Genomic DNA, 9,822 nt, shown 5'->3' with positions numbered 1-9,822 from the left:
CGGGCCTTCAGAAAACAGCTGTCAGTCCCCCAGCCCCCGTCCTTGTCCCCCAGCCCATTTCTTCTGTGGCCCAAGGTCCTGACCTCATCACTCCCTGCTTCTGCAGAGCCCAAGGCAGGACCTGTGGGTGCTGAGGACCTGCTGTAGGACAAGCTGGGACAAGCCTGAGGCGCCTGTCCTGCAGGGGACAGCGGAGCAGGGCCAGGGCCACCCCAGGGAGAGCTGGGTGCAGGGAAAGCTGCAGCCTGGCCCTCACCCTGCTCTTGGCCAGTGCCTCCCCAGGATCCCTTCTCGGGTCCCCTCCAGCCTCACCTTCCTCACCTGCCCTTTCCAGGGGCTGTCCCTGCCCTCTTCCTTTGGTCCCCGTGGCCCTTTCTAGAAGGGAAGCTTGATTTCCTCCCTCCAAATAATTCCCTGCTGCACCTAGGCCTGCCGTTGCCTGAGAACCCCAAGCCTCGGCCTCCAACCCCAGAGACTCCTCATCCTTGCCGACTAACCCCGATGTCCAGCCCTGACCACGCACCACCTGTGCTGTCCCTGCCGGAGCAGCTCACCCGCCTGGGGCCCCTGGTGGTCTCCCCACGCTTGCCCTGGGCAGGAGGCTCCCTCTGTTCCATGGCTGGCCCCCGCACACTCTGGCTTGAGTCAGCCTGGAGGGGCTGGATATCGGCTGTTTCCTGGCCCCACCCTTCCCTACGTCATGTCAGCAATGGCTTCATAGGGAAGCTGTGGCTTCTCTGGAAACGCATGATACGGGCCTACGCCGAACTTTCTTCTCAGGTGATCATGATATTTCATTTCATTTTATGTATTTTTTACTTACTGTGACATAGAAGCAGTGAGAATGCTCCGGGTTCTAAGGCTCAGGAAGAGAGTGCTGGCCCCCGGGCAGGCTTTCCTCATGGCTGGTGAAGAAGGAACTTGGTGGAGTCCCAGGTGGCAGGGGCAGTACGAGGCACAGAGAGGAGGAGGCATCCAAGACCCCATAATGTCACCAATCAGGAGTGTTAAGAGGAGCCTGAGCTTGTTGTGTGAACCCAGTTTCAGGTCCAGCCCCTGCACCAACCCCTGCCTCAGGGTCTGCAGCCCTCTCCAAACTCATCATTATCACCGCAGCCGTGACTTTTGGTGGAAGAGCCTTCCCTTGGGAGTTCTGTGTTTGCGGCCAGCAGTCCTGGGAGGCTTTCTGGAGGAGGCGAGACTTGGACCTGGGAGGGTAGTGAACACAGCACAGCCTGGAAGGGCCCCTCGAGGGAAGCTCTGGGAGGGTTGGGGTCAGGCTTCTCAGAGCTCAGGACGAGGTCCTCTGCCCCCTTGCAGGCCAGGGGCAGCAGGAGGGGGAAACCTCAGGAACTCAGGTGAGTTTGTCCCAAGGACTGGGGACCACACCATGACAGAAAAGCAAAAGAAGCTGTCAGCCAATGTCCTGGAGCTCAGATGAAGCCATCTCCTCCCTAACTTAACCGTGACGCTAGCCCCTAGCAGGCGGGTCCAAGTGGAGTCTCTTGGTGCGGAGAAGTAAACAGTGACACCACAGCAATGGACCCAATGGCCACCCCTCACACCACAAGCCAAGCCACGTGCTGGGGGCTGTTCCATCAACAGAGAAGCTTCAGCTACCTGGGAATGCTGTGTGGCCCACGACCTCCACTGTCCTGGCCCTAGGCACAAAATGAAGCTGTAGAATTCTCAGACCTGCCTGGCCAACATGGTGAAACCCCATCTCTACTAAAAACACAAAAATTAGGGCTGGGTGCGGTGGCTCACACCTGTAATCCCAGTACTTTGGGAGGCCAAGGTGGGCAGATCACGAGGTCAGGAGATCGAGACCATCCTGGCCAACATGGTGAAACCCCATCTCTACTAAAAATACAAAAATTAGCTGGGTGTGGTGGTATGTGCCTGTAATCCCAGCTACTTGGGAGGCTGAGGTTGCAGTGAGCTGAGATTGCACCACTGCACTCCAGCCTGGCGACAGAGTGAGACTCCGTCTCAAAAAAAAAAAAAAAAAAAAAAAAAAATTAGCTGGGTTGGTGGCGCACCTGTAGTTCCAGCTACTCGGGAGGCTGAGGCAGGAGAATTGCTTGAGCCCGGGAGGTAGAGGTTGCAGTGAGCTGAGATCACACCACTGCACTCCTGCCTGGGCAACACAGTGAGACGCTGCCTCAAAAAAAAAAAAAAAAAAAAAAAAATTCCTCAGACCCAGGAGGCAGACACCGGCAGCGGGGAGTCCATCCCATGGGGCTGCTGGCCTGGGCTTAGCAGGTGCCATGTCCAAACCAGACTCTAAAGGGCTGGGTCATGGGCCTTGGTAGAGGGCTGGGACACCTGGGGTCGGGGGAGGGCACCATAAACTAATCTTCACAAAGATGCCACTGGAGTGGGGGCCAGGAGACCCAGGGCCTGTACGGACTGGAGCAGTGAGCAGAGGTCTCAGACAGGCTGGCCTGGACCCTCACGATGGCCCCGTCCCACTGAGTACAGGCTCCACACCAGACACTGCCGACTCTGCCCTTTGCAGGGACCTGCTGGTGGCCTCCGGGCAGGGACTTTGTCCCTCTGAGTTCTGTCTCCCAGAGGCCTTGGGACCCCACCCTCTACCCCTGGGCTGGTGGGAGGAGCCAGGGGGACACACGAAGGCTCTCAGAGCAGAAATGGCCGGCGTAGGCCTCACGGTGAGGGCCAGGCACGCCGCACGGGGGGTTCTAGGCTCTGGGGTACAAGGTCCCGTAAAGTCCCCCAGCACTGCTCCTGCTGGGCCTGGGATACCAGCCCGGGGATGGAGCCTGAGGGGTCCACAGAGACCTTTCTCGTGGGAGTGGAAGGGAGGCTTTGCGTTGTCTGTGTTGGAGATCATCCCTCACTCTAGAGCTGTGCTGCAGCCAATACTAGGGTATGGGGTGGCTGTGTTAGGAGGGAGGAGATGATTTCACTGTAAGTGTGCAGCTTATTTAGGAAAAGTATAAACCGTCCTCGAAAACTTGCCAGCCAGCTGGACGCTGGGGGAGGTCGTGCTTCTCCAGGCAAAGATGTGGCAATGCCCGACAGGACGGCGGGCCTTCTCCTGAGGCGCGTGGTTCTGCCACCAGCACAACCCCAGGCCTTCGCAGAATGGAGGCCCAGGGTGCACAGAGCAGGGGAAGTGCTGCTGGCCTTACCCCCTTGGCCAGGATATCCCCACCCCAGCCCTTTGTGGGTGTCTGGACTGGGATCTGCTCCTCACAGGCCCCCCACAGGGCTCCCACCCTGATAGTCTGAAATCTGCTCCCTCCTGTACGACCCTGTGACCGTGTCACGGGACTTCATCCCAAGTCACCTCACCCTGGCTCCTCCACCATTAAGGTCCACGGTGTCCCTATGGGCAGCCAGAAGCCATCCAGGGGGTGGGGCATCTGGGGAGTGTTTGGAAAGCCGGGCCCCAGTCCTCATACCTCACCAGGTGCCGGCAATGGATAGAGATGGAAACATCCACAGAGCGGCCACCCAGACAGTGGAGGAAAATCTGGATGGATTCCCTTCTGGTTTGGGAGTGGGGAAGGCTTCCTAAACATCACGCAAAGCCAAGATCATTGCTCTCACTACTTAGGAACTGAAATCTTCTGCAACAAAAATAACAAACATCATTGGTAAAGTGTAAACGGATGCTGTCAACTGGAAAGAAACATTTGGCAAGTCACATGACAAACAGACCCAGTTTCCTGGATATTTGTAGGCCTCTTGGAAAAAGAGAAGAGGAAGGCCAAAGACCCCAAAGAAACAGAGTGAAGGGACCTGTGATTCGCTTGTGAACACCACTACCCCGTGATGAAGGGGAATCGAGGTAGAACGGAGGATGCCACTGCTGATTTTCAGATGGGGAGAGTGTCGTGAGGATCTGGGGCCAAGTGTGATCACAAGGATCTTGAAATGTGCAAGGTCAGGCAGGAGCCTCAGAACATGGAGAGGCAATGGGGGAAAGCTGTGTCCGCCAGTACTGGCTTTGGGGATGGAGGCAGCTGTGAGATAAGGGTCTCAGGCAGCATTTGAAGCTGAAGGCAAGGAGATGGATTCTCACTGAGAGCCTCCAGGAAGCAACGCAGTCCTGGGGCACATGCGTTCCAGCCAGTGAGACCCCTGTTGGACTTCTAGCCCCAGAACTGTCAGGTCCGACATTGGAGTTGTTTATAGCCACTTGGTTTGTGCGAACTGGCTGCGGCAACTACATGAACCTCACGTGGGGTCTGCACACACAGTTCACAGGAAAGGAAATTAAAATGACCTCTCATGTACAGAAGATCCTCAGTCTCATAACAGGGAAACGCAAACTTCTTGGGGAGAGAGGCAAAAAGCAACACACCCTGGACCAGACACAGTGGCTCACGCCTGTAATCCTAGCATTTTGGGAGGCCGAGGCAGGTGGATCACTTGAGGTCAGGAGTTCGAGGCCAGCCTGGCCAGTATGGTGAAACCCCGTCTCTATTAAAAATACAAAAATTAGCCGGGTGTGGTAGCATGTGGCTGTAATCCCAGCTACTCAGGAGGCTGAGGCATGAGAATTGCTTGAACCCGGGAAGCAGAGGTTGCAGTGAGCCAAGATCGTGCCACTGCACTCCAGCCTGGGCAACAGGGTGAGACTCAATCTCAAAAACAAAAAAAAAGCAACACGCTCTGGCGGCAAAGTTTTGTTGAACAGGCATCTGGGCACTACAGGTGGGGAACAATTAGCACCTGGCTGCGGAGGGCAGAGTGACCCCACTGACCAGGTCACAGATGCATTTATGCTGTGACAGAGATGTCCCTCCCAGCCAGGGCAGCGCAGCATGCTCCCGACACAGCTTGGCCTGTGCCACGAGGAAGGCAGACAACCACAGAGGGGTTTGTCCAAAGATACACGAGGCATGGGAGAAACCAACCCCAGGCTGATCTACTGGGGTGGGACAGGTAAGGGAGGAAGGGCAGCAAGCCAGACTCCTCCCAACACGCTTTTTATTTTTGAACTATTTGGAGTAGCTCCGTATTGGAACATTTTCTGCTCAAAACACAGGGACTGGTCTGCCATCAAATAACGGTATTGGAGCCAGCCTTCTCTGGGGGCAGATTGGGCCACTCAGGAGCTCACAAGCCCTCCTCAGCCCTGCAGGTACCTGCCTGGAGGGGCCTCTGCACAGGGCATTCCTGGGTGGGCAAAATCAGCCACACTGGCCTGGAGGGAAGCTGGGGCTAGGGGAGGCAGGAATGGCAGCTGTATATCACAGAGGACAGGAGAACTGACCACTGGGGCTGACCTGGAAGGTGCGTGGGGCTCTGGGGTAGACCCAGCCCTGGCACACAGGGCTTCAGGCACTGGAGACCTTACCTAGCAAACCCCGCACAGCACAGGTGGAGACGGAGTCTTTACTGTACAGGGGTCGATGAGACCCCTGCAGGAGAGGGACTGCATCTTGGCCTCCCTTAGTGTCTCAGCCCCCTACTTCCTGCCCCTGCCTGGCTGTGCAAGCTCTCCTCTCCCCACACCTGCCTCCCACTGCTCCTACACCCCAGGTATGGAAAGGTCCCCTCTCCAGGGCCCCCGAGGACTGGAATCCACATTTGCACCTACGGCCTTGAGTGGTGCTGGGCATGCAGCCCACTAGACGATCTTCCTCCCTGGTTTAGGCACCTCGGGCACCCAACCCTGCAGAGCAACACGCTGAGCTGGGGGAGTGAGGACTCCCCTGAGGCTGTGGGTGCTTGTCACTTGCAGAAGGGCACCTGGAGGGATGGGCGTGGGCCCTGTGCCTCCTCGATAGGCCCATAGGTGGGGATTTGTGTGTTGGGACCATAAGCTCTGACTGCAAACAGAATTTTAAAAACCCCACTCACAGAGAGCTAAGCTGACAGCTTCCTAGCTCCTAGAAAGAAGAGCTGAGCTGTGTGAAGGCTGCAGGCACTGTGCTGAGCACTGTCCCTGCTGAGGGGAAGTGCATCGTATCCTGGCCCATGAGCCGAACCTGGGTCACAAAGGTTTCCACAGGCTCCCGGTGCAGCACTGAGGGGTGGGGGCATCTGGCTGCGGTCACCAAGCTGGAGCAGGGAAGCCGTTAGGGCTCCTGGGTGCTGCCTGGATTTGTCTGCCACCCACCTGCCCCTGGATCTCTGCACCCACCTACCAGCCTGATGACAATGTTGCCTGACATGGTGCCTTGAGCACCAGGAGAATGCAGAGCTCCATTTTTTTTTTTCTTTGAGACAGAGTCTCGCTCTGTCATCCAGGCTGGAGGGCAGTGGCATGATCTTGGTTCGTTGCAATCTCCATCTCCAGGGTTCAAGAGATTCTTCTGCCTCAGCCTTCAGAGTAGCTGGGATTACAGGCGCCCGCCACCATACCCAGATAATTTTTGTATTTTTAGTAGAGATGGGGTTTCACCATGTTGGTCAGGCTGGTCTCCAACTCCTGACCTCAGGTGATCCACCCGCCTTGGCCTCCCAAAGTGCTCGGATTACAGGCATGAGCCACCATGCCAGGCCGTAGAGCTCCTCTTTATTCTGTGATTCATGAGTTAAATTAATCATGTCATCAACCAGGTGGGCCCAATTTCATAATGAATGAATTTCAAATGAACTTAACTCATTTCCTGTAGATGGGCATTTAGGCTTTTTTTGGGGGGAGAGGACAGAGTCTCACTCTGTCACCCAGGCTGGAGTGCAGCAGCATGATCACCGCTCACTGTAGCCTCAACCGCGCAAGGCTCAGGTGATCTTTCTGCCTCAGCCTCCCGAGTAGCTGGGACTACAGGTGCATACCACCATGCTCAAGTAACTTTTGTATTTTTAGCAGAGACAGGGTTTTGCCATGTAGGCCAGGCTGCATTTTTTTTAAGACAGAGTTTTGCTCTTGTTGCCCAGACTGGAGTGTAATAGCATGATTTCGACTCACTGCAACCTCCCGGGTTCAAGCGATTCTCCTGCCTCAGCCTCCTGAGTAGCTGGGATTACAGGCATGCACCACCATGCCAGGCTAATTCTGTATTTTTAGTAGAGATAGGGTTTCTCCATGTTGGTCAGGCTGGTATCGAACTCCCAACCTTAGGTGATCCGCCCGCCTTGGCCTCCCAAAGTACTGTGATTACTGGCGTGAGCCACCGTGCCCAGCCTGCATTTTTAAAATCTGATGAAGTTGTGCCAATAGTGCATGAACACGGACGTCTCTGAGTGGCTCCAGTCCTGCAGGGACACTCTGTGGAGGCTGCACTGGAGGGGCTCCTGTTACGGCTCCGGGCGCTCTGCAGAGTGGGCTGAGACGTCAGGCAGTTGAGGAAGCATGTCTTTATATATTCATTACTTTATAATTATTAAGTGATGAGTTTGTCTGATGCATATTTTGTTTTTTTTAAAGAAGTAGTTTTAAATACAAAAGCGTCAAACTTGGCAGTCATAATTCAATTGGATTTTCATAGTGATGGGGTTTTGCTATGTTGTCTAGGCTGGTCTCGAACTCATGGACTCAATCAAGTGATTCTCCAGCCTCAGCCTCCCAAGCAGCTGGGATCACAGGTGTGCCATTGTGCTAGGCTTTGTAATTTTGTAAATTTCACTTTGGGAGGCCAAGGCGGGTGGATCATGAGGTCAGGAGATGGAGACCATCCTGGCTAACATGGTGAAACCCCGTCTCTACTAAAAAAATACAAAAAATTAGCCCGGCGTGGTGGCGGGCGCCTGTAGTCCCAGCTACTTGGGAGGCTGAGGCAGGAGAATGATGTGAACCTGGGAGGCGGAGCTTGCAGTGAGCCAAGATAGCGCCACTGTACTCCAGCCTGGGTGACAGAGCGAGACTCCTTCCCAAAAAACAAAAAAACAACAAAAAAAGAAATTTCGTAAATTTATGACTGTAACCTCTTTCAAAGAGACTGGGAATCTTAAGAAAATAAAATGATGCTTGGCCGGGCGCGATGGCTCACGCCTGTAATCCCAGCACTTTGGGAGGCTGAGGCGGGCGGATCACGATGTCAGGAGATCGAGACCATCCTGGCTAACACGGTGAAACCCCCTCTCTACTAAAAATACAAAAAATTAGCCGGGCATGGTGGCGCGCCTGTAGTCCCAGCTACTCAGAAGGCTGAGGCAGGAGAATGGTGTGAACCTGGAAGGCGGAGCTGGCAGTGAGCCGAGATCACGCCACTGCACTCCAGCCTGGGCGAAGGAGCGAGACTCCGTCTCAAAAAAAAAAAAAAAGAAAAAAAGAAAGAAAATAAAATGAGTGCTTTTCTGTGTTTGTTTTTTAGAGATGGGGGGTGGTGGGGGGAGTCTCACTATCTTGCCCAGGGCTGGTCTTGAACTCCTGGGCCTCAAGCATCCCAAAGTGCTGGGATTACAGGCTTGAGCCACCACACCTGGCCCCAATTAGTGCTTCAAAAGCTCTCTAAACCCTTACATCACAAAGAATATCCCTCCACCCCCTGCAGAAAAGAAAGGGGTGGCTGGACGGTATCGACCTCACCAGGTGTGCTCCACCAAGGCCAGAAAGAGCCACTGAAGTGGCTTGGACACGGGCCACGCCAGCTGCACGTGGAAGGCCATTCCTCGCAGTACTCACTTCCAGTGTTTCACATCTGCTTGTCCTGGGTACAGGAACCAGGGCATGTTTCAGAGGTTCAGAGCCAAGTACTTTTGAGGTCTGGGTACTGCACAGAGAGGGCCCAGGCACTTGTTCTGCTTGCCGTGTGCCCCAACATGCCTGCGCTGAGGACCAGCCTCAATCCATCCTGCCCAGAGGGCAGGGAGCACACATGGGGCCTGGAAGCCAGAAGGCCTCTCAAGAGACCCTCCTTGCAGCCCTGTGGGAGGGGTTGGATGGGGGCTGGGGTCTCCAGATAAAAAGGTAATTCGAGAAACCCTCCCAGGCAGCTGGGAGGTGGGAGGCTACGGCATTAACCCCGGGGACTGTCCTTCCTGAAGGTCTGGTCTCCCTCTGGAGGGCAGGATGCTTTTGCAGACATCGTCCTCACCCCCCTACCCTGTTCCCACCCTCCCTAGCACCTGTCCTGGCTGGTAATTGTCTAGTTATTCGTAATGTAAGCTCCAGGAAGCCAGTGTGCAAATGGGAGGGGCTCCACTCACCAAAGGCTTCCCAGTCTTGGGCCCCAGGCCAGGCAGGTCTGGAGGAAGACTTGCACCACAGGGTCCTCCACCAGGCCATGGAACTGGAAGCTGAAGGCCCACACAAGGCCACTGCCTGGGAGAACAAGCATAGGCAAGTGTGCCCATCATGGATTGTCACAGAGCGGAGCGAAAAGAGGCCACGGGAAGAACCAGCCCTGGAAGGCCCAACAAAGGAGTTGTGATGTCAACCTGAGGGTGTCTGGAAGAGTTTTAAGCAGTTCAGAAGTTTGCATTTTAGGAACATCACTCCGAGGTGACAGCTGCTAGGATGTCAGCGATGGCTGTCTCTGGGGGTGGTGCCCCTGTGTGCTTTTTTTCTTTTTGCTGATCTGTATGTTTTCTGCAGTGAATGTGGTTTACCTGTGCATGTCACTTTCCTAGGGCTGCCATAAGTCACCATGAACTTGGTGGCTTCAAACCACAAAAGTGGGTTCCCCTACAGCTCTGGAGGCCAGAAGGTGGAGACCAAGGTGTGGACAGAGTTGTGCCCCCTCCAAACGCTCTGGGAGAGGATCTGCAGGGCTTCTTCCAGCTTCTGGCTCCTCCTGGAGATCCCTGGCATGGGCACCGCTCCAATCTCTGCCTGGGTCTCCTACGGCCTCTTCCCCCGGGTGCCTGTGTCCTCTTGTCTTCTTGTAAGAATGTCAGTCATTGGATTTATGGCCTACCCTAAATTCATGATGATTTCATCTTCAGATCTTTAAC

General features: G+C 55.0%; 1 protein-coding gene across 1 annotated transcript in view; it reads right to left on the bottom strand.

Moving 5' to 3' along the window:
• Positions 1 to 418: 418 nt before the first annotated feature.
• The window catches only part of LOC129047442 (dapper homolog 3-like), a 12,958-nt gene continuing 3,554 nt past the window's right edge, over positions 419 to 9,822 (bottom strand). The window contains exons 3-4 of the mRNA XM_054535081.1: positions 9,076 to 9,190; positions 419 to 905 (exon numbers count right to left, since the gene is read on the bottom strand). Coding sequence (XP_054391056.1) covers positions 820 to 905; positions 9,076 to 9,190 — 201 coding nt within the window. The 3' untranslated portion in view covers positions 419 to 819. The remainder of the gene's footprint in view (positions 906 to 9,075; positions 9,191 to 9,822) is intronic.

This window comes from Pongo abelii, chromosome 18 (assembly GCF_028885655.2).
Source record: "Pongo abelii isolate AG06213 chromosome 18, NHGRI_mPonAbe1-v2.0_pri, whole genome shotgun sequence".
NCBI classification, from domain to species: Eukaryota; Metazoa; Chordata; class Mammalia; order Primates; family Hominidae; genus Pongo; species Pongo abelii.
Note: the sequence above shows the minus strand (reverse complement) of the source record. Positions and strands in the feature narration are given on the sequence as shown.